Source organism: Seriola lalandi, unplaced genomic scaffold (assembly GCF_002814215.2).
Source record: "Seriola lalandi dorsalis isolate HSWRI2012SDOR001 ecotype SW California unplaced genomic scaffold, Sedor1 jcf7180002054981, whole genome shotgun sequence".
In the NCBI taxonomy this organism is placed as follows: Eukaryota; Metazoa; Chordata; class Actinopteri; order Carangiformes; family Carangidae; genus Seriola; species Seriola lalandi.
Window position 1 is genome coordinate 880448 of NW_019525661.1, and position 25449 is coordinate 905896.

At 41.3% G+C, this 25449-nt stretch overlaps 1 protein-coding gene across 4 annotated transcripts in view; it reads left to right on the forward strand.

Moving 5' to 3' along the window:
• The first annotated feature begins 2675 nt into the window (after positions 1-2675).
• Positions 2676-25449, forward strand: part of asph (aspartate beta-hydroxylase) — a 31780-nt gene continuing 9006 nt past the window's right edge. Inside the window, exons 1-4 of one of the 4 annotated variants that reach the window (XM_087171785.1) lie at positions 2676-2835; positions 11356-11514; positions 13024-13068; positions 15621-15689. In XM_087171785.1, coding sequence (XP_087027911.1) covers positions 2796-2835; positions 11356-11514; positions 13024-13068; positions 15621-15689 — 313 coding nt within the window. In that variant the 5' untranslated portion in view covers positions 2676-2795. Of the gene's footprint in view, positions 2836-9736; positions 9905-11355; positions 11515-13023; positions 13069-15620; positions 15690-25449 lie in introns of those variants that run through there. The other 3 variants (XM_087171784.1, XM_087171783.1, XM_087171786.1) reach the window with 3 other exon arrangements.

A 25449-nucleotide genomic window follows, 5' to 3' on the forward strand; every position in this document is an offset into this window, starting at 1 on the left:
CTCCCAGTGAGACTTAGGTACACCCCCACCTCCTAAACCATCAGATAAAGGCGATCCCTCCGATGGAAAGTGTTTTTATTTGCAGGTTATGATACAATAAAAAGTTTCTACAAACTCATTCATTGAGGTTTTTCCTTTATCGTCCATCTGTACTGTAGTTACTGCATACACACTGATGTGCCTGTAGTCCACCCCTGAAGAATCAACGTTACACAAATGTCCACAGGTCTCATCAGAACTCTGTGGGTGTGGTTTGATCTGATTTGATTGACCAGATAACCAGTCAGCTGTCATCAGAGTCTGATTCAAGTGATGCTAAATCCCTTGTACACAGAGGTACAGTGGGATCCAAATGTCAAGTAGTCTTTAGGACCCACTGCTGTATGTCACATCACTTTTTGTCTAACTGAGCCATGCTGCCCACTTCACACCAGTGAAGAAATCTTTCATTCGAAAGAACTAAATAACTAAAACTGCTCCAACTACCACATGTTAGTCTTGTTACTCACAGTGAGACACTGATCTAGAAAATACACTTTAAAGATTTCATTACTTTACATTTAGGCCACTCAAAGCACTCAGACATGGTTCTGTAAAGAAATGTATTATAATATTAGAAAATTTAGTTGTGTATTAAATTAAACCTGTGGGAGATTATAATGTGACCATTTACTTGCCCTGCCCCCCCACCCCACCCACACACAAACACACACACACACACACACACACACACACATCCATCATGCAAATTTGATTCTGCTGAAGTGATTAGATCACTGCTCACACCCAAATCACTTCTCCACACAGTGACTGGTCAACATACAGTATGTGAGAACAACTGTGCTTGTAAAAGATCACCTCCCCACCGGCACCACCACCACCACCTACTGTGAGATAACCAAATGGTCAGTGTTCTGCATGAGGCTGTGTGGATAGTAGTGTGGGGGTTGGAGGTGTGACTGGGTGGATGTGCATTTACGAGACTCATCTTGAACCATTTGCCAATGTACGTGTGTTTTTATTAGGGTTTTCTCTGCTCTTACTGGTTGGTTCAGGGGGTCGCCTTTATGCTGTTTCTGTTTGACTGACAGAACAAGTCGAGTCGACTTTAATTCTAGAGCACATTTAAACACAGCTTGACTGGACCACAGTGCAGCTCAAAGGACAATTAAAATAAACAAATGCAAGTAAAACTAAAAGGTGAAAGACAAAGAAAGCATAGTAAATATATTGTATATGGAACATGTAAACAAACTAACAAATAAAAGGACCAAATGCACAATTATGAACACGACAACAGACTAAAAGGTTAGTGAGCTAAAAAGGCCAGTGAATAAAAATGTCTCTTTAGCTGAGATTGAGGAATCGAGATGGAGGGAGCACATAATTCAAGTCAACTTTATTTCTTGCAATGTCTAATAGTTCTGAAGTGAACTTCAACAGGCTAAACATCAGCATTTATTCAGACAGCGTGGTGTTAGCTGGACCAGACTGCACCACCATCACAGGCTGTAAGCATTAAGCTGGGTTAGCAATGATTAGGTTTGGGTATTAGCCATTAGCTTCGAGTGGGTCAGAAAAAGGCAGGAAAAGCATTTGAAAAAACATTTAGCGAATTCCAATGTCCCAGTCTCATTTAACAACATTAACACACCCACACAAACTGATCACATATGAGCAAATAGATATTTTATTTGTTAAAAAATGTGTCTCAAAGAAAGGGAATGGAAAGTAGCAATAAAATAGAGAAAAACTGGTGAAAAAAGAGGTAGGAAACCCACCAGGTGTTGCACAGTTGTGCACCTCTATATTTAATTGAATACCGCCCTCTTTCCTTGAGTAAGAATGTATAGGAATTATTATAGAAATACTGTTGAAAACATCTCCCAGCTCCCTTGACTTTGCAAATGTGGCGAGTCTGACAAACTTTTTCTGATTATATGGATTTTATGGAGATATGTGGGATAAGTACTGGCCCATACAATATTGCAGTAGCTAAGGTATGAATATATTAAGCTGTAGTATAAGGACAAGATTTATTGACTTGTGGAACCATTTTCCCAATAATTACTACAGATTTCATTTCTTTCAAACAATCAATTTGTTCCTCCCAACATTTTTCATAATTTTTTACCCACCAAAATCGAGTGGGTGTTACTCTGTCAATTTCTTGGCCCTCAATAAAGGTCTGTGGCTATAGTGTAGACACTAAATACTATCCAATTTAAGGAGTTTGTAAATATACAGCACAATGAAAAGTTGTGTTATAGATATATCCTCACTATAAGCTCCCAACAGAAAAATAGCACATCAAATAAAATTGATTAAAATCACATTTTAATGTCTTCAGTGCTGTAGGTTGTAATCACTCTGACTGTAGTATACTCTCTTTGTAACCATGAATCTTTGCTGTCGTTGTCTCTTTGTTGCTATATTCAGATGTGTCGTGTGGAAACAACGCGATGCCACGGGATCTACCATCTTGCCACGTTCCAGAGGAGCGCGGGGGCGGGGACAAGCTAAAAGAAGGGCCACACGGTTGAATAAGCCCAACACCTCTCTAATCTCGTTGGTCCGAATGTCCTCCCGCACCGCCTATTTTTGTGTAGCGAGCCCGTCATTGGCTGAAAACCCCGTCAGTCGTAAAGGGGACGTGGTTTCTATGGTTCTGGCTTTTATGAGGCAGTAAGAGAAATTTTGATTTCTTTCTACCCTCAGAGGCGCAGACCCTGTCCGCTCCACTACCAACTACTCTCTGCTCAGAGGTCCACCAGCCCCGGACACCCGGACTCACCATGGCTTCAAAGAAAGGCGCGAAAGTGCAGAAATCCAAAGGTGCGTCGCTGCTTCTCTTTCACTCTGTCCCGGGTCACAGTAGAGGGATAATGCGCTGCAGCCTTTCGCTGTCAGGCCTCTCTAACTTAATCAGGTCTGTAGCTGCTACTTAATTCAAGTTCCTGGTCCTAGTCCTGGTGTTGGTCTTAATCTAGCTTCAGAAAATTGTGTCGATGTGTTAGCTGCTCAGCGCGAGTCAGTTTAAACTGGAGAATGGAGGATACTTTAATCACACTATCACTGCGTTTACACGTCAACACTGTCTCTGTCGGCCTCTTACACACGGTTTCCAACGTTTACCACTGAGGTCTGCCTCCATCTCATCAATATGACTCTATATTAACACCTGGTAACGTTGTACATCACTGGTCGTTGTGTTTTAGTCGTCACCCGGTTCTGTTGCGCCACATTTGCCGGTTACACCAGCTGTTAATCCTGTGTCCGGCCTGTTGACCAAAGCGACTCCAGCCCCGGGGATTACAGCGGAACACCGGTTGGCACGCGAGAGATAACGTTAGCCCGTTTATAGCTGTTTTCCAAAGTCCTACTTCAGAGGCCTGGTCGTTCTCTGCCTGCAGACGCTGAGGTGTACCAGCATCGTCAGTATGAGTGTGCACCCCGCCCCCCCCATTTAGTCCAGTCACTCAACTAAATGCTCACGTGTCAGTATGAGAGGCTGTGGGTGGGGGTTTCTACGTGGACCCGGGGTCTCAATTTGTACCCCGTACGCTTTGTTGTTATGTAGCTGCGGGTACGCGCTGCTCCATTCAAGCGTCCTGCTACTGCGTCCCTTCTTTAATGTTTAATTTCACCACCTGAGCCCAGAGACAAGCTGATACACAGACTCACTGATTCACCTTTTACTCCCACAATCCCCTCTGCTTTAATATAATAAACCAACCACACACAGCCGTGAAGCTCCATGTGAAAGTGCAGCTTGGATTTAATTTACGTGTTATTTCTTCCTGTTCTGTAGCTGAATAAAACAGTTTTGTATGTTGTATATGAATGTTGAAACAAACTATAAGAAGCACGAGTCTCACACTGTGAGTACACTGTGTCCTCTACCGCCTGCGCAGGACTACCCAGATCCCCCTATAGTAACTCTGGTGTGAACCAGATCCCACAGCCACCTTACATAACAGCCTAAAACATTACATTAATGTGGTTGATGTATAAACGTATTTTCATGTTTTTGTTGATGCTGAGTTGCAGCACGTTGCACTCACTCCCAGATGAATGAATGGAGAGCTGAGGGGGAAGGGAGGGCGCCCATTTAAAAAATAAATAAATAAACGCAGCTTTAAAATATGCGCAGTTTTTCTAAATGAGCGCAGTTTGCACCTTTTGATGTGCGTCGTGTTCGTAAGCAGCAGATCAAAGGGCTGGGTGTCTGGTAGAAAAGTCCAGGGAACAAAATGTTCAGGTTTTTCGTGGCTTTTCCCCCCTGACCCCGCCCACCACAATCTCCTATGTGTGTACATATGTTCAGCAGTGTGTGCTGGTGATTACAATGAAGCGCACAGCGAGTAAAGAGAATCTGGTGTGTGGAGGAGGACTGAGTTTATCATTCTCAAAATAAACTTATATTGTCATAGAAGCAATGACGGAGCTCTGTGGACAAGTGGTTAATAATGCGTTATTTCAGACGTGTGTATATCTACAAGGAGCCATGATGGATGTTTGTAGTACACTGTATGTGATAGTGCAGGAAAGTGGGTCAGAAGTGCAGTAGATCAGAACAGGTCCAGGTTTGAGGGACACAGAGTGGACTGTGGGACACACCTTTACCTTCAACACCTGTACAGGAACTTTGTCTTCCTCCATTTTTTTTTTTTAAATTTCAGCCAAAGATTTGTTGCCATTTGGTGAAAAGCAAACTTATTTTGTGGTCGGTTAATCACAACAGAGAGAGCCTGAGCACTTTGTGTTTATTTGAGTTAGATCATGTGATCAAACATTCATGGCTGCTTATCAAATATTGATTCTGGCTCTAACAGTTGAGTCTAAACAGTGAATTGTTTGCCAGTTGTTTTTGAAGCTGTCAGCTTTGAGGCATTCAGTCTGAAATCTCTCCAGATGTGTTGAACATGTGGCTGATTATTATTGTTGGTTCATTTCTGTTGATAGATCTGCACTTTATTTGAATCTTTTTCCTACCTTGTTTGTCATGTGATCTTTTTACCTGTCTGTGTTGTGTATCATGTCAGCGCCTCAGCCTCTTCCCACCACCACCCCCACCACCCTCTCCAGAGGGCTGGGAGTTGCTGAAGGAACAGAAGGGTAACAGCCGTGCCTGTGACGCTGTTTTGCATCCTTTGTATTTGCAGTGTTTTCTCTCAGCAAACTAAACATCATCGTGTAACCTGCATGGAAGTGCAATGCTGTGTGTTTATTTCAGTTCTGGCTCAACCATTTAAAACCCCTTTATGTGATTAGGAGAAGAATTCAGATTCATTTAAAAGAAGAAAACATGGTGGCACTCTCACTGCTTCCTCTGGTCGTCTGGACCAAAGGTTAAAAATACCTCAGTGTCTAATTTAATGATGCAGCAGATATGTAAGATAATGTAGTCATGCCCGGGTCCTTTTTTTGGTTTTAATGAACATACAAATCAACCTGGGGACACTAAGATTAATGGACTGAGAGTTTTCACCTGGACTGTCTCATTTTTCTACAAATGAACAGATGCTATAATCACATTGCTGCCTCCCATACCTACAAATACTCCTTCATCAGACAAGTTGTTTTAATTCATTTAAACCCTAGCTTGTGCAAGCAGCAAAATTAACCTTTAACATAACAGAGAGCGTAATATAGTCTGAATGATAGCATGGTAATCAAACTGCTGACTGGGTGTGTTTGAGGAGTCTATATACGCTTTTATTTTACCATTATGATTTTATCTTCCAACGATTCTGAAAACAAGATAATGGAGATAAATATTTTATTTATTTGTATATATTAAGATATTTATTTATCTTTTTTAAAATTAATTTTTCTGTTGAATTGTATTTAAACTTCAAGACATTCCACTGTTAGAGACATTTTAAAGGTCAGTAAATGTGTGCCGTTTCCAAAGTCAAAGAGTAATCCTGTTAAATAATCTTGATCTCAATATTGATCAAAACAATTGTGATTATTCATTTTTGCCATAAAGGAGCAACCTTAATATAGGCTACAGTTTTAATGCATACCAGCCAGCCAATCGGAGAGCAGTATTTTCTGTCTCTGTTAAAGACTAGTTTTCGACTACAGTTTGTTATAAAGTTGGAAGTGTCGTTCCTGCTGTTGAAACAGGTGTGTGTGTGTGTGTGTGTGTGTGTGTGTGTGTGTGTGTGTGTGTGTGTGTGTGAGAGACCAGGTTGTTTGTAGTGCGCCTGTGATATAATCTAATTAGCTTGACGCTAGCTCAACAAACAGCAGCTCTGGCTAATACGAGAGACTTTTTGGGGATTTCTGACAACAAAGCCCGGCACGGGATTTGTTTCCTGCCTTTTCTGTCGTGCCTGGATCACAGCCTCCATCACTGGAATGTACTGAGCACCATTACAGATACTGGCGCCACGAGGCTGAGTCAGACAGGTCCACTGTCAGTGACATGCTGTACGAAGTAGCGGCGGGAGTTGGCCTCTAGGTGGATGTTTGGGTGATGAATTCTGCTGAGCTGGTCTTCACGGTCAGAAATTTAAAGTTGGAGGGGTCAGAGGTCACCATTAATTGAGCAGTGTCAAAGGTTAGAGGGTGTGTGTGCAACTAGAACATTCTCATAACCATACAAACCTGCACGTGTGTGTACACACATGAGCACGCATGCACAGTAAAAGCCTGAGGGAAGAGTAAGTGTGAAGGCGGTGTAGTGCAGCCCTTACATAAGACTAAAGAGCAGCGACTTACTGAGCACAGAGAGTTTCCATTTGTTTGGAAAGAAGCTGTTCGACCTGCAGACCCTGTGTGTGTGTGAAGAGAATGGAGTCTACACAAGAACAGAGTGGTTTGTTACTGCATGGATTTCATTTCTTTTGTGTGTGTAGATGTTGTTGTTTGTGTTGATATCAGACTGTGCAGGATTGAAGGTTTGTTGATGTGTGACTGGTCCTCCTTGGTGGACTCGTCTTATTAGTGGATCCTTGAACACAGCAGTAGCTTTGAGATGGTTCAGTTTTATGTATTGAAGTTTTTTGCTGTTGTTGACCTCAGTTCAGTTTGTCAGTTGTGAGGAGAAGAAGAGCAGTGCTCGACCTTTCTTATTAACTCTCCTACTTTTTTATTAAAATGTCTCTAATTCCATCAACAGTGACGTGTAAACCTGACTTTCTTTCCGTAGCAGATATGTCACTTGACAGGTACTGACTGTAGCCGCAGGATCAGCCTGTGGCTTAGTTTGTAGTGACAGTAACACCCCCCCCCATCCCCACCCCCCCAAAGACTTTCCTGGTTGACTAGTCATTGTCACTTCAAGCCATTAATTAACTATTCAATGCATGTTTATGATATTCATCTGGTTATTTAAATTGTGTTGCATCAGAAAACAGTTTGAGTGTGAGGCTGAGAAAGAAGTAACACTGTTAACTCTGCTACGTTACAGGGAAAAAAAAAACCGGTAATATTGATCCTTTTAAAATATGAATTTTCCAAGCAACTGTTAACAACACCGGCAGAAGCTGTAATGACTGAACATGTCAGGAGAACATTAACGCGAGCGTACTGTTTCAAATGAGGAGGCATGTTGGAGGTCGATGATGATACATTGCTTGGAAATGATTTTGGATTTCCTGCCTGACATTATCAAACTGTTTGTGCGTTTTTGCTGTTTAAATGTAGATTATTATCTGACTATTAAAAATGTGTGTCCGGTTACACTAACACTATTAGACCAGGTTATGATACTGGGATACTCTGATTCCCGCCTTGAACATGCTGCTCAAACGGTTTCCTGACATGACGTTTTTATTGTAAGGACTTAATCTCCCGTGGTTCTCTCTCCTCCTTCTGTCAGCTTATTTCAACATATGGACACCAACACCATCGTTTATATTCCAACAGAACGCTGTAATAACTGTTTAGATGAGTTTGTTTGATTGAAAAAGAAGTAATTACTCTCACTGAAATACTTAGATATATGTATATTATACAACTTGAAGCTGTATTTTCTGCATTTTCCAGTTTCTGTTTAAACTCTGATGGAGCGTGTTAGACAGTTTGTTTTATTTTTAAACTGTTTGAACTTAGTTTTTCAGATAGTGTGATCCACAGAGACAGAGATCTGGTTCCTAGTGTTCATTGTTAGTTACATTGTGAGTCACATTCTTCGTGTGGGTTAAGATGTAAAAAGTTTTGTCAGTTTCTTCAAAGATGTAAATTCTTTAGTGTCATGCGAGTCTCAGTCTGACCGGTTTCTCTGTGGTCTCTCACATCACAAATGATCCTCTTTACTTCAGCTGTGAAAAATTGAAATTCTAAAACGACTGTAAATATTCTTCTTGCTCAGATCAGTTCAGTCACAGCTCAGAACGACAGCCTGGCTGTTACTGACTCTGAGCATGAATCACATTACATTGACTAATTAACCTACATTATGAAGCGGGCTGCTCCAGAACACATGTAGGTCAGGACTGTAGCTCATTTCATCCCTGTTCTGAGTCAGTGGAAAGATGTGGACTCATGTTTGAGTTGAGTGTCCCTTTTTAAATTTGTAATACTGTGATATAAAAAAACAAAACAGTCCTCGCTCCTGTTCTAATCACAAAGTACTTTGACAAATAACTGAACAACACACACGGATCCTTTGCTTCACACCGTGTCAAACAACTTGATTTGACAGAGAGGGACTGAAAAAATGATCCCTGTCATTTTCATTTGCACCTTTTTTCCAAACGTGGGGCCTAAAAATAAAATGGTACGAAGCAGAAACTTTTAATGGTTCAAACATGGCTTCTCTGAGGCTATAAAAATGAAATGTATCAAGCTGCAGTAACTTATTAATTCTTTAATTCCATTCTTATGATCTAATCAATCCTGAGCTAAATGGAAATAATATTTGTAAATGAAATAAGCAGAACATCAAACATGGAAATGACAGCAGCTAATCATGTCAGCTCTGTGGTTAAGCCACAGTAGCTACTGATGTGCAAGCTAACACAATTATAAAGGTAGGAAACCAAAACACACTTATTCCATACAGTTAGTGATACAGACAATGGATACATTAGTGCCCGTGACAGAAGATCATTTTTTAGTCAGTGGTAATATTCAAACTTCACTGTTTACTTCCTTTTTATTTTGAAGTGGCTTCAGTGTTTGGCTCAACTTCACACACTTCTTCTAATTAAAAAAACAAAAATCCACCAGTTCCCGTGACACATGGACACAAAGAAATCTGATCTGACCCAGATCCTTTCATGGAGTTTATCTTTGCTCTAGTGAAGTAGTGTAGCTTCCCTCTTCACTGTTCTCTGTTAACATGGTCCAACCTCACTGTCTCCATCCTGCTTTGATACTTTAATATAAAAACTGCAGAGACTCCTGACATGAACCCAGCAAATACACACTGAAGGTTGAACCATGTTCTTGTTGACACAGAACTGTAAAGGACATTATAGAAAAACATGACTTTATAATACCCCAGATCAGGCCATGGAAAGGGGGCGGGGCTTCGAGGCAGGCTGGCAGTGATGTTGATGGCTCTGCTCCTCTCTCTCTCTGTGCTCTGTGTCAGGGCCAGCTGCTCTAACAGCATTAAAAATAGCTGTCTCTGCCCTCCAGAGCCATATTGGGCTCATAGAAAAAAAAAAGTGACAGGGAGGATGACGGACAGATGAGCAGGAAGAGGAGAGCCAGTGGTTAGACAGAGAGGGGAGGGACAGACGGAGACAGAGGAAAAACGAGCTGCTCTCGTCTCTCAGCTGGGACTGCATGCTGTCTTTGTGGCCCGTTCACTTGTTGTTTGGTTAGTTGTTGAAGCCGGGCTGTCGGTCGGCAGGGATGGGTGATCCAGCGACCCTGGTGGAGTCTGCCACCCCCGCTGTCATCACAGCGATCCCCACGGTCGTTGCCGGAGAAACTCAAGGTGAGGAAGTGTCTGTTCCAGGGCTGCAAGGGACAAAGCAGTGTGGGAGGTCATTGTGTGGGAGTGTTGTGGGGCTGCAGGGTGAAGGACTGAGAGCTGGATCAGGCTAAAGGTCGATGTCTTACTGATCTCAGAACAGTTACAGCTTCCAGAAGCTCCAGTGTTTTTGTCCCAGAGAAATGATCTCAACATTGCTTGTTCATCTTCTGTCTTGTTAGTGGGTGTTCTGTCAGTTGTGCGTAAACACATCCTGAATTATAAACGCATAATATTGTTGCAGTATTTTTATGGAGATGTTTAGCAATGCTGGTTTGTAAGAGATTCTAAGAGCTTGCTAGACATGTCATCTCAGCATTTTAGCTTGAATTAGTACATGTTGCTGTGTCTTTGACCCAGATTGATGGTCACTTCAGATTAATCCTGAACAGGGTTAATGCAACATGTCATATTCCCTTGCCTTCAGGATCTGTGCTTTGACAGACCAAATGCTGAAACACTGAGACGAAGCTGATGTTTTATTCTCTCAGCTGACTCTGGGTCAGAAAACAAACAGGAGGACTCTGATCAAACTCTGGTCTCCATATTGAATATTGAGGGTATCAATGGATTTGATCATGCATGTGTCCAGAGTTAACACTACATGTATTTCTTGGTGAGTGCTTACAAGGTCTATTGAAATTGTCTGTGTGAGTACTTTGAACTGTGCTCTTTTGAGTGTGTGTCTGAGATTTGACCTTGCACCATGAAGTGGACTTTAACACCTGTTCATTCTCTCTGCCACTATTTTCTCCCATCATGCATTGTGGGATGTCATCGGCACCCCCGGAATAGCTTGTTGAATGTCTCTGCTCAGAGCCAGGTCTGAGGGATTAGAGCAGATACAACAGAGGACACATGATTACTCACAGATTTGTCAAATTTCTATAGCAAAAAATCTAAATGATAACATCTCAGTGTCTCAATGCTCCTGTGTAGTTTGTATAGATCTGTCCATTTCTCTAAGCTGGGTCTCTACTCAGAGTCCTTGTGGGAGGTGGGAGTGGATCTGAAATGAAAGTGAGGAGGGGCGATGTGATAATGTGGGAGTGATGGGAGCAGATAGAGCCCAGCTGAAACCAGAACAATCCAGAATGATCCGTCTAAATGACACAGTTGACTCTTCAGCTCTGGCAACAGTCACTGTAACAGCTCGACATCTGGCTGCTAACCCAACTTGCATGGTTAAGTGTTCCATTAGAAACTGTCTGAATGGAGCTGGCTCATTATAATTTATGTTGCCCCCAGTTGTGCGGTGTATTTACATCTGTCTGAAGCCAGTCTTAAGTTCTGGATGAAGAGCTCTGTTAGGTTTAAAATGTGTGTGGATGGGATGGTTTAACTGGTATTACTGTGCCTTGAGTGAAACATGTCAAATCCACTCTTTGACACCATGTTCTGTTGTCGTTTTGCAGATGGAGCTAAAACCCAATCGGCCAGTAAGAATGGGAAGAAGGCCGACTCCGGGTCCAGCAGCAGCTTCTTCACCTGGTTCATCGTCCTGGCCCTGCTGGGTGTCTGGACCTCTGTAGCCGTGGTCTACTTTGACCTGGTTGACTATCAGGGAGTTCTGGGTGAGTACACACACATCCCTCTGGTTTAAACAGCAGCTCAATGGGTTCTCTCTGTGTTCTATGTGTATCTACTATCTCATGCACCTGGCTGGAAAGGTGTGACTTCATCATGCTCATATATCACCTGCCCACAAACACAACACCTGTCATCTAAAACAAACTCCAGCCCTGAATAAGAACCAGTCTGACCCTGATATTCATCACTCACAACACTACAGTCACATCAGCAGTCATTACTAACCTGACATGAGTCAACCTCAGTCCTCTGTCCTCCTTTAATTGTTCCATTTTCTGATCAACACTCACTTTAAACCAGATACTGAAGGAAAAAGGAAGCATATCAGAATCAGTCAAATCTTGTAAAAGCAAAATTTTACGGAAGCCGAGACAGGCCGTACTTACAAATATTTTTTATCCCGTTATCTCAAGATAACAAAGCTTATCCCGAGATAATGAGCAATTATTTGTATTCCTGAGATAATGAGACAATTATCTTATCACAATACTTATACACACAACGCATCAGAGAATATTTCAATCGAGCAGAAATCACACTCTGCCTTTTTCATACAAAATCATGTTCAGATCAGTCCTCGTCAGCTAACGAGTTACTATGGATTGTTGCTAAGGAGCAGTGTTACAGTGACTTAGTGTATGAGGTTCAGTCTAAATCATTTTCTCCTAAACATATCTTGTTGTCTCAGGATAACAAAGAATCGTTTTCTCCTGATAATGTCTCGTTATCTTTGGGTAACAAGCTTTATCTTGAGATAATGGGATAAAAAAATAATTGCATTTAATATAAATATTACCAGTGTTGTCCTGCCTCTGATTATGTAGTAAGACCTTTGATAAACTCAGAGCATATACACATTATAGTTTGTGTACCATACGTCTGTCACAGTTGACAGTAACAGTAGGATGATTACATTTACTACAGCACCATGAACGACATACATTTAATGCACCAAACAACTGGCTACTGACCAATGATTGTATATAAAGATGGATGACGTGTCTCCAGTTCCTCCCACTGCAGTGTTTCCTCTACTATTTCCTTGTTGGGGGTCAGTCACAGCTGTCAGTCATGACACACGCACAACATCAAATAACTAATTAAAACTAAACTTATCAGGCAGATGATGAAGAATAACCTAAACTGACAGAAACCATGTTTGGGAAAATTTTACCAACCACGCAACATTGAGGGGGCGGGGCTTATGACTTGTTATGCAGCCAGGCTTCATTTTTTGGGAGCTGTCATGTCGTCCATCTTTATATACAGCCATTGCTTCAGACTGATGCAGTCATTGGTCTGTAGCATGGGGACCACAATGCCTGCCTGTTAACAGTTGAAGTTTCCTGTTCGCTGCATGTCACTAATCTGCATCCCTCATGATTCATGTTGAACCTTCTGTGTATCTGTTATATTAATGTATGAATTATGAATCTGTTTTATCTTTACTCTTGCTGTTGTTCCAACATGTATGTTTTGTGTTTTGCATGCAGACAAGGCTAAGGGCTTACAAATTAACCTGTCTGAGGCCTTGCAAGGTAAAAATCAGACGCACATTTCTCTTGCACCCAGTGTTAACATGAATGATTGTTGTCATGTGTTGTTATTGTAGTGCTTTTCAGACATTTCCCCCACACACTCCTCTCAGAGGCCTGAGTCTGAAAGAGCTGAGGCTTTAAATTCTGCAGAGAAATTCATCAGTAGAAGATGCTGCATACAGACCTGTTTGTTTTCTGGTCCTTCTGAAAAATAGGACAGATACACATTAAAGCTTTTAAGATATTTCTATTTGTGTTGTAATAGAATATGTGGTAAACAAAGTCAATTTATTCTATTTATAATGACCTAAATTTTAATGGATGAAACTCATCATAAGTCACCATGACAATGTTTATTTGAAACTTAGTTTACTTACATTAAAGGAAATAGAAGGGGCCATCAGGCTGTCATCCTCCCTGTTCAGTGAATAACCCACTCCACTGCTCTGATCTGAAGAACTCTTTCTCTGGTCTCAGCTGGGTCAGATCTCAGGTCTCTGTCTAACTCCTGTCCTATCTCTCCACTGTGGCTGCGATATTTATCATGATAAAGTCCACGTTATTTCTTTCAGGTTTAAAGGCTGATTTTTACTTCTGAGTGAAAGTTGAACAAATCAGACAGTCAATTGTGGTTTTAAACAGCTTTTAGTCAGAACATGACAAACGCTTGCCAAGCAGCAGAACATTTAAAAACTCTGAGGTACATATGTATATGATAAAATATGCATGATTAAAATCCAAAATCATTTCTAGTCCTTTTTACTCATAAAGTGAATAGAAAATGAAGTTCTGCAGTGTGATACAGCACACATGTAACATGATCAGAATGCAAAAAAAAAAAAAAAAAAAAAATAGAAGATTTGCACTGGGTGCTGGCCTGGCGCTCGTCAAGGGTCCACAAGCCTACCTTTCACCGTGCATCTTTACCTGCACAGTGCCTAACACCTCTATTCTTGCGACATGTTTGGCTGTCCGTGATTCATTTGTGGGCGTGCTATTAGCATGGAAATTAATTATATTGAACATTTATCGAACATTTTTAATGTTTCTATCGAGGAAACTAATTCTGCAATAATTATTGCTATCGTTTTATCACCCAGTGCTACCAGTGACCCAGTTAAACCACCACTCTAGACTTAAAACACCAAGTAGAGTTCATCACAATAACACAGTCAGCTGCCTCTTTTCCCTCAAATATCATTGCCACTCCAGCATCATGGTGTTACTACTGTATGTTGTATTGCCCCTTTCACCACTGACTCCTGCCACTTCCTGTTTATCCATCTAGTCTTAGGCTACGTCCACACTTATACGTTTTCATTTCAAAATGGTGTTTTCAAAACATTGATCTCTGTCCAGATGACCATTTTAACTCCAGATCAGAGATAATCTCAGTCCAGACTAACACACCTGAAAACACATGCATACATGACCATTCATGTACGTAGGCGTGTGTGAGCCAGTGTAAACAGGAAGTAGTTTGTCTACTCTGCAGTTGGTTAGTTGTAGAAAATACTTTGAACGTGGAACAGCAAAGACAGCTGCAGTGTTAAAGTGAATGACAGCTGCTAGCAAAGACAAGGTCAGTTACACTCTGATTCATTATCATGTTGTATTCACCACTGGTAGTCAAGGCCGATGAGAGCCAATCAGGAGAGACCGTGGGAGTCTATGTCATCGTTTCCAAAGGTCTCAGTTTCACAACACAAACCGAGTTTTCAAAATCAAACACAACCCCATAGTTTTCAAAATAAAACGGGTCTAGCAGAGTTTCTGAAAGTCTGTTTTAGGGGCTGAAAACTGTGGAGTAGTGAGGACGGGAGGTGAAAACGTAGCAAAAGAGATGCATTTTAAAAGTAATAATGTGGACGTAGCCTTATTGTTTCCCTTATTCCTCCGTGTTTAAAGAAATTCATCAAGCAGTTGGTTGACTGTGAGTTTGGCTGAAGTTTCCAACTTAATTTGGGTAAAAACCATCAAAGAGCCACAAGCTCCAGGTCAAAGTTCAGACCTGGTCTCCCACAGGCTAGGTGAATTTCTTTTAAGGGATGGTTTCACATTTTTTCAAGTCTGTCTTGAAACATGTCAAAATGTGGCACTGTAGTCATTCCTCCTGTTCATACTGATGCAACCACGGCTCTGAATAAAAATGGATTCTATGTAAATACTAATTTTTCTAAAGCTACTTAGGCTTCATATCAGCCTTAATGGGACAGTATGTATTTTTTCGGTTTGGGCCAATATTCAACTGTATAGATAAAAAATTGGGACAAAAACAAGTGACAACAAATTGTTTTTATGCAAAACAAGGACTGTAGATCTTGTCCCCAATCGCTTCCATTGGAACTGCATCTAAAAGGGATGAACATGAGAGACAACTACAGTCATCAACAGTTTGAATGTACATAGACATATGTGAATATTGTATTGGGATAGACTTGAAGAGCCTCATCCTTTTTCTGTCTGTGCTGAATGATGTGTGTAGATGTACAGTTATAAACAGTGTGTGTTGGTGACTCTGTAAGAGCTCTGCGTGTGTCTTGCTGCTGCAGGTAAACTGGTGGCCTACGACACAGATGGAGATGGTGACTTTGATGTGGAGGACGCTAAAGTTCTGCTAGGCAAGTTGATTCATCTCTACTTTACTAATGTTACCTATCAGTGTCCTGCAGAAAATGATAGGACTCCACTGACAAACATCTGAAAACCTTTACTGTGTCATCAGGGACCTGGTTTCCCACAGTCATGACACAGTCTGATTCATTTCTGCAGACCACTGATCATGTGTGTTTTTATGCTTGTTTATCATGATAAGTGTGATAAGTGGCATTTGGGTTTCTTTTGCATGGCTCACATTCATATACAGCTGATCGTTACCATAGAAACACCATCAATGACACGGCAAAAAAAATGCAGAGCTCCCCAAAAACTCCGGACTGAGGTACCTCTCCAAGGTTTAGTGTCTCTTTAAATGTTCCTACATCAAAGGAGAATGTTTTTTTATTTATTTATTTTTTAATATTAATCTAAGATTCTCAAAGTCCCTGAAGCTTCAGTCCCAGGTAGGTGCTCTGGATCAGGGCTCTAACTAACCTCCTGTTAATGATGGAATTAATACAGTTCATCAGGATCACAGGTTGTTTAATAAATCTTTAACCATAGGTAAAGTGAACTGACCCTCTTTACTTGCACCACTACATTGATTTCCTTTGGAAGTTTTCTTCTGCTCTCCTGCTACCATTGAGCTGACCTCAAGCTCTGTGTAGTAGTGGTTCAGTTTTCTGGAGCGTCTCTCCTGTGTGATGCTCAAACATTAAAGACGGAGTACGACCACAAATCAGTTTTTTTATGTTTTGTTTTTCTGCTTAATTGTATTTAGAGTTCTTATTAAAGGTTTTTTTTTAGTTTTTTTTTTTAATAAAGTTCACTAAATGCAAAGTGTTTCCCAAATCAACGAGTAATTGTGTTAAATTAATATTGATCAAAATAATGGTCGTCATGATTTTTGCCATAATCAAGCAGCCCTAATGTATTTACAGTAGTGCTGACATCTTGTACCCCAGATGTGCTCAAATAGAAGAGTCCAGATGTTGACCTTGGTATGATGAGGTCTATGCAGCACCTGAGAGCCCATTTAACAGCTGGCTTTTCTCTGGCTCTAAAATCAGACTGGCACAAGTTAAAGTTTGTCTTTGTTGACTTTTTTACACGGAGGCCTGTCGGGATCAAAAGACGCTGTTTGTCTTCATCTCAATCTTCGGATGGCAGACTCCTCTTGTGAACCAACAGGAGAAGCTGCTGTGTTGCAGCGTTCACTCATAATAGCAGCATCAAGGAAAAGAACATATCTTTGCTCTGTTTCCGTTGTAAAGTATTTTGACTCTTGGAGCTGAGTTCATCCTTCAGAGAGGTGCTTCTATCTTTGCCCTGCCCACCTTCAGCCTTTCCACCATCCATGTCTCTGTACTTCACATTAATTCACTCAAATTAGTTTTACTAACAAGCTGCTAGCTGAACTTTGTTTTCTTCCTGGCATAGTGCATGCTCTCCTACATACGCTGTACTTCTCTTGCCCTGTATTTGATCCTTGTGTTCCAGCCCACCTCTCTGTAACACTGTGTCTTTACTTGTTTTGTGTACAACCAAAGAAGCTCATGAGGTTATGCAGACATAAATCTATCCATGTTAGAGTGCTGTACAAGCTGTCATTTTGCTTCACAATGTAAAGCAATGCGACCTCCAAACATCTTCAACACACTTTGAGTCGTTTACCACTATTACAAAAATACACCTACTCCAGTTTTTATTGCTGTCTCCACTCACCCTCTGTACGGTGGAGTAAGGATGTCCTCCCATGGTCTTAAGTCATGACATAATTATGACTCAATGGATAAAGTTGTAACATTTGCCTTCTTAAACATGACATCCAGTGGATATTCTCACGTCCCTACCTGCATTTTTGTTTGACAGAGGATGTTATCAATCCTTTGATATTATAGTATAGTTTTATCTAGGGCTTCACGATATGCAAAACAATCAGATTGAAATTATATTGGCACATTTCAGTTGGAATGGTTGTTTTTATATTTCCTTTTTTTTTGTTGGTCTTGTACTAAACGAACATGTTCCTTTACGTCTGGAGAATATGATTTGTAGGCCGGGGTGTCTCTGTAGCACCATAACGCTTATAGTGCTGACAATGCACAACAATGTGACACATTTTACCTTTATCAAAAAAATTGCAGCTCCTGTGATTTGGATATTACACTTGGCCATATTGGGAGTTCGATCATATTGCTATTAATTATGCAGCCCCAGTTTTATCTGTGCTAAACACAAGCTTTTATCTGAATATATATGTATGATTTTTAAAACGTAATGAACTAATGTACCAGTCTAGATATTCTAATATTAAATGGCAAATCAACCACATAAGACTTGCAACACTGCTGATATCCGAGTTCAAATTTCCTTAAGTCCAACATTCAGTTTGGACCAATATTTGATAATCTCACCATATACAATATTTTTCATGTCAGATTTATAAACCCTACTTTTGCCATTATGTATTATCTTAAAAAAAACAAAAAAACTGAAGCATAAAATACAACAACAAAATTATTATGAAGCTACCACCACAGTGATAATATTGTGATATTAAATTTTAGATACCACCCAGCCTATCTAATGCTTCTTTCATTTTGCTCAATGAACTTTTCTAGTGTCAACACTAAATCTCCATATAGTATAAAGGTAGATGTCTATGTGTTGTTTGATTATAGATCAGGTCTAGGTTCTATATTAATACTGTGAAAGTATCAAAGCCTCAGTCCACAGAGAAATGTACACAGCCTATATTCAGAACCTGAACCTTAAAACCAGCTGTCAGGACTTCTGGAACTTTGTGATGTCACAACAAAGCAGTCATCGCTCTCAGCCCCGCCCCAAGCCCCGCCCACCTGGACCCACCATCCAACCTTGCACGGTATAGTTTATCTGAGTGTTTTAATTTTTTCAGATCACTCAGAAATAAGTCAACCAATCAGAAGAGAGGAGGCTCAGAGCCTCCTCTCTTCTGATTGACTCACTTACCTGTTACTAGAGCTCCAGAGAGAAGCCTGAGAGAGGAAATGAAAACTACACTGAGATGGTTTTTGAACCACAAATATATCTTCTTATGGATCAACACTTCAAATAAAACACAGGAGGAGTTTCAAATATGGAAACCGCTTCAGTTTTTCCTCTTTTTTTTTTTCTGTCTTTCTGTGTATAGAGGCTGTCTACACATGATGAGCAGTTTGAACTGAACTCTCTGACTGGTCCACAGTGCAAAGAGCTCAGGACAACACTGATTTGGTGATTTAGAAATTCAGCCATGCAATGTGGTTCAGGGTCATCACTGTCTAAAGGCTGAAGTCATGTTGTTGATCATGAGTAGACAGCCCAGCTCCAACTGCTGTTGATAGTCTGACTAGAACCCTTGCTGCCTAATCTACGCTTAAAACTTCTCTTACCTTCTCCTCTTGTTTCCTTCCCTCCCTCTCTTGTCTCCTCTGCTCTTAACCCTGTTTCATTCTTGCATTACATCTTGTTTTCTTCATATGATTTCACCTTTCTTTCCTCATACTTTTTTTATTAGCTTTTTCACACTTCCTTTCCTCACACTGCTCGTGTTCCATTTCCACACACTGTCTTCCCAATCTCCCCCTCCATCCTCCCATGCCTCCCCCTTCCCTCCCCCCGCTCTTGTTTACATAGGCTTGACCAGTGAGGGCGATGGTCAGGGTGAATCCGAGGTTCTGGATTGGTTAGAAGAAGTGGAGGAGGGTGGCTCTGATTGGTTTAACAGTTTCGTCAGTTTCCTGTATGGTCTGATAAACCCTCTGGAGCCCGTGGAGGATGAGGAGCTTGGCATCTCGGGAGAAGTCGTGGGAGTGCATGAAGAGGATGACGACGAGGAGGATGAGAGGGGAGTCAGAAGAAGAGGAGCAAAGGATGATGGGAATCAGGGGCAGAAGATTGTCATAGTCGGCCTCCATAATCAATAGCCTCAGGCTAACTACGGCAGCCGATTATTCTCTAATGCAGTTTTCAACCGAAGGGCCTCAGTGTCCAACAGCCTGAGCTACAATTTCAGGAAGTGAAAATACTCTTCTGCAGCATTTTCTCTCCTTTTGCAGGTTTTGGATGTGAATATTTCTGTGGCCCCACCTTTCCCAGGTTTCACCTCCTGTAATCCACAAACAGGCTTCACTCAGCAGAGTTTTGGAAGTGAAATCCTGTTGGAGTTTTCTATGATGTCATATACTCTGCTGTGACATGGACGTGATACTCAGGAACACTTTTATAATCCTCTCTTAAACCTTTTTTAGAATCTATTAATACATAATTTTCTGCACAAACCTGATGGCAGCTGCCGGCAAAACTGAACAACACAATGCAAAGAAGAGTTGCACTTGGACTTAGTTGTCCCTTTATGACATTTACTCTTTTCTTATTGCTGCATGCCATAAAGACTGAAAACACTTACTCTGGACTCTCGGACTTAAAGCATGAATTTGTACTTTTTTAAAACCTGTCAAGTTTAAGGCTCTTGGTTTTGTGTTGGACTTCATTCTTTCCTGGTGGTAACATGCAATAAGTATCTGGATAAGGAAAAACATTCATGCACTCAAAATGCATTGCAACTGTAATCCTGTCGAAAGATCCAGACTACTAAGTGAACTTGCTTGGATCTGAGTCAGATCATTTGTGCATCGGTACAGCTCAGTCACATTCCCAAGAAACATTAATCTGGCCTACCTCTTCCTGTTCCATGTCAGAAAGCTAAAGACGACTTCCTCAGCAAAGGAAAGATGAGAAACAGTCATACAGCAGCAGGGCTGAGAGAGTCAACAGTAATATTGATTGACACTGGTTCTCCAACAGCTCTGTTTTACATTCTCAAAAGAAAGGTTTGACATTTTGCTTGTTAGAGTAGAGAGTAGAGAGAAGAGAGAGAGAAGACTTTTTTTTAGTTTTTTTGCACAAAAAAATCACAACATGACAGTGATATCAAAGTGACAAAAATAACCTGGAATAAGTTTCTTCACAAGTGGTCCTGGTCAGGAAACAGATCAGCACAGTGCCCCTGTAGAACTGAGCTTTAAATGTGCTGGGAGGTGGTTATGCCCCAGTTCCAGCCTTTATGCTAAGCTCAGTTAGCTAGCAGCTGACAGCAGCCAGCTTCATGATGGCTACTTTTGGCTGTATATAATCTACAGTGACTGTGGACATATAGCATGTGGTTTTATTTGGCTGGTGTGTTCAGTCGCTCGCTTGACACAAGCATTTGATATGAAATGTATGTGACCTGCACCCTGACAGTGATGTGGCGATACTTTCTGTGCCCACATACGGTTGGTGTTATGAAAATTTCCCGTGTCAGTTAGGTCCTGTGCAGGTCTGCGTAAAGCACATGATTACATTACTTCACACGCAGACTGCACGAGCCGATAAAAGTGTGAATTCATCCATGTTTGCGGACAGCCATTACACTGTACACAGAGCTTTGTTTCCATGTCTGCATCACTGTTAGGGAACGTCTGGCCCTCTTGCAGTGTGAGTGACGGTAGCCTTGTTAGCAAGGCTGCTAAAAAGAAGCCTTCAGCTGTGACATGGGCCTCCCCTTGCACATGTTAGCAGTATGCTGCTTTGCTTCCCTCCACCTGAGACGCACCATGATGAACATGTCTGCCTTCCTTATGTTTTAAGATCCGGATGTGAAAGTAAAACCCCGTCCTAACCAGGTTATTGATTGATTTATTGGTTTGTATGAAGGAAATGTAAAGGTATGCAGACTCATCTACATGTCTTAAAAGATAAAATGCAAACAGTGCGAAGTCACCGATACATTTTCAATAACTGCATATATAAAATAAGTATACAGTTATACTTAAATACTCAGATACAGACTGCATGTTAATAGAGACATAGGGTCTTGACTTCATCAACTTTAAAAGGCACTGAACGTTTGTTGGACTCTTTTTACTTAATGAGCAGACATGAGCCCGTGTCGATGATCTTCTGCCTTCAGGTTCTTGTTCCTGTGCTCGACCTGAGCTTCATGTGGTCGATTTTCTCTGTATCCGTTTGTCATTTTCCTTTAAACATATAATAATAAATGAACACAAATGTCTCACACCTGCAGGAGTTGTCAGTCACGAGGCTTAAAACCTGTTTGTTTAATTCAGGCTTGAGGGATTTTGGCTGTGCAATGTGGCCATTCCAGTTTGTGTGTGTTGTGGGTCGGAGGTGAGAGGAATTGATATCACAGGGCTGAGACAGGTGATTGTTTGATTCACTGCTGCTACAAGTTTAGACAGCTGAAATCAGCTGCAGGTGTGTTTCCCTGTGCACATGAGAGTGTATGTGTGTGTGTCGACAGGTTTGCAGTGCACTTAACGGCTATTATGAAAATGGATGATGCCCGATTTGGAAACAGGCTCGCCCGGGTTTGGGGTGGAGTAGCTCAAGGAATGGTTTGTAAAGAGAATTAATCTATAAACTGACAACAAACAAACACAAGACGAAGAACTCCACAGCTTCTTTAACTGAAGTAAATTGGCCAACGTCTGCTATTGTCTGATACTCAGTTTGCTACCAGTTGTCCCTGCATTTCAAGCAACTTCAAATATCTTTTTCAATCAGTCTCTGGCAGCAACTGGACTTTTTCTCTGTCTGTCTGAACTTTTCTGTGCTGACACAAGCTAACAGAAATCAGAAGCACGCCTTTTGAAACAATGTGGTATATGATTTACTGTAGATCTGGTTTTGTGGCTCTCTGGGTTACTGGGCCAGAGAAGATCATTCACTCCTGCCTCATTTTCAACATGATGTGGCGGTGAACTCAACACTGGCCAAATGATGACTTCCAGTTTTGTGATTATTATAAAGCCATAGAGACATTTTTTTCCCCACTTTATACAAATAATGAATTTTGTTAATCAAAAAAAACCAAAAAATGGACAAAGCAGCAGCTTCATCGTTTTATACAACAGAGAAATTTTATTGTTAATGTTGGAATGTGTTTTATTCCTCAACATCCCCCAAGTTTACCATTATGCATCTTGCGAAGCAGCCCTGTGTGGCAGGCGTCCTGCTGGGTAGATGTGACAATGGAACCAAAGCACTATTTGTTTGCAGGCGTTGGCTACAGTGGCTGAGCTGCACATGCAAATGTGTTACTCTACAGATCAATATAGTCTAAAGGCAGATGTCCATGTGTTGTTTGATTATAGATCAGGTCTAGGTTCTATATTAATACTGTGAAAGTATCAAAGCCTCAGTCCACAGAGAAATGCACACAGCCTGTATTGAGAAACTGAGCCTTAAAACCAGCCGTCAGGACTTCTGGAACTTTGTGATGTCACAACAAAGCAGTCACCGCTCTCAGCCGGGACAAGAAGTGCCCAGTCAGAAGATTGGCTCTCTGACATGATGTTATTAAATGTCCAGAGAGAAGCCTGAGAGAGGAGATGTAAAACTACAGAGATGGTTTTTGGTTGTTAAAACCACAAATATATCTTCTTATGGATCAACACTTCAAATAAAACACAGAAGAAGAGTAAAATATGGATCTTTTTAAATGACTGCATTCCATTTAGGTTAGCTAGGTCCAGGTATTGTGCATGCTTTCTCACTGGGACACTTATGGATCTGAGCCATCGCTAGTGGAATTAATTTCACCTGTGCTTTTCCTGCTATGACCAGGCTGAGGAAAAAGTTCGATTCTTCACAGCTCAACTTGAGTTTCAACTGGTGTTGATGTGTAGTGACGTTCTTGTACAGCAACATTGTGCTTCTGCTGTGTTTGAGTTTGGCTTCATGCAGCATCTCTGTTGGACTTGACTGTGTATGGAAGGAGCTGTGTGACTGATACTGGATGGTGGGAGTGATGAACACAGTGTTTTAACTGGTGTCTTGTTCTGTGTGATGTCAGATGAAAAGCCTGGAGATGCAGCCAGGGGAGGAGCTAAGAGAGGTACCGTCAGGCAGCCACATGCATGAGGCTGTGCTGTGCAAGTGTTTGTGTCAGCTACTCACATTGAGTAGGTGTTTATTTGACAGATTAATTTTGATAAACGGAGTACTGAGTTATTAACATGTTTTTTAAATGGGTTAAGATTTTGAGATTTTTGGCCTAATTCCTTGCCTGCATTGCTCAGTCAAACTCGTGTTAAACCCTGTAAAGTAGTGTAGTTTTAAAGAAACGTGTGTGTACTACAGTGGCCCAGAGAACCCAAAGCACTGCAACTTCAGAACACATGCAAACAGACAAAACACAAACAAATTCAGAGAACATCTTCATCTATATACAGAACATGAACTGCAAATACTCACAATACAACAGAAATGTTTCCAGGCATAATAATGTTTTAGTATAACATACCAGTGTTGCGTATAAAGTCTACAAACAGCATGGAGGAGGAAGTAAGAGGGGGTGTGGCATGGACCTGATCTTGCTGTGTAAAGTCATCCAGACATGCACATGCCTGGTGTGTGGAGATGTCCCATAACAGCGTGAGTTTGAGCATGGTTTTTATCCCCTAACAGCTCATTGAATGAGTGTTGAGACCCCAAACAGTGTTGTTGATCATCCATCCCAGAAACATCTCCAAAGGACGCGGGCAGGAAGCTCCGGGAAGCTCTGAAGCAGCAGCTCGCCATCATCCATGAACGTGTAGAGGCCAAGAAGCTCGCCAAGCTGGCTCTGGCTGAGGTCAGACAGCTCCTGGCCAAAGAGGAAGAGGAGAAGGAGCTGGAGCTGGGGAGGAAGGAAATAATGGGCAGAGTGAAGGAAAGAGTGGCTTCCAGGCTGAAGGAGGAGGAGGAGAAGATAGAGAAGGAAGAGATGGAGAAGGCCATCCAAAAACTCCGGAAGGAAAGGGCAAAACAGCAGGATGAGAAAAAGGAAGAGTGCGAGGAGGAGGAGGAGGAGGAGGATGACGAGAAATCAAAGAAACGAGGAGAGAAAGAGGAGAAGCCAGAGAAAAAGGTTGAGGGGGAGGGAAAGAAGGCACATGAGGAAAAGGGGAGAGGGAAAGAGTCTGCCAAAGAGAAGAAGAAGAAAAGCAAAGCTGAGAAATCTGATAGAGGAAAGAAATGAGGTGAGAAGTGAGGATTTCAAGTCAACGTTATGTTAGTGCCGCCAAGGCTACAATCACACTCAGAATCTTCTTTCTTAGTTTACTTATTTTACTTATTTTACTTCAGTTACTAATTCAAACCAAATTCATCCAGTTTCAGACTTATTTATTTTTGGTTAGTCCTGCAACGTCTGAGAAGTTGTCAAATGATTGTAAAAATACAGAAAATGTAATGTTGATATTTATCAAAATAATGCCTCAAAATCTTATTTTGCTTCTGCACCAATACTGTGTCTTGGATAAATGGCCCTTTGTGGCCTGCTAATCAGCTAATCTGTCACCTTGAATATTATCTTACTAATGAATAGAAAAGTCTGTCTGCTGATCCCATCCACTTCACACTTAGTGGGTGTGTTGCTGAGCAAGTGTCGACTCAAGTTTTTTAGATGAGCAGTTGTCGAGACCCTAACCCGACGTCACAGAATGTTGCATTGAGTTTGTAAATAGGAACCATTATTCCCCAACTAAAGGTGTTAGGAAATCGCTCCCAAGGATGAACCAGAGGAGGTTTCAGTTTTTGTTTTTGAGGTCTTGACTGATTTCTTTAGATTTTTCCATGATGTCAATCACAGAGGAAGTGCGTTTGATGGTAGACTTAAAAAGACTTCCACAGGTTAACCTCCACTGAGCTCAGATTACACCAGTTAGCCTATCAGAAGCTTCAAAAGCCATGACATCATTTGCTGGAAATTTC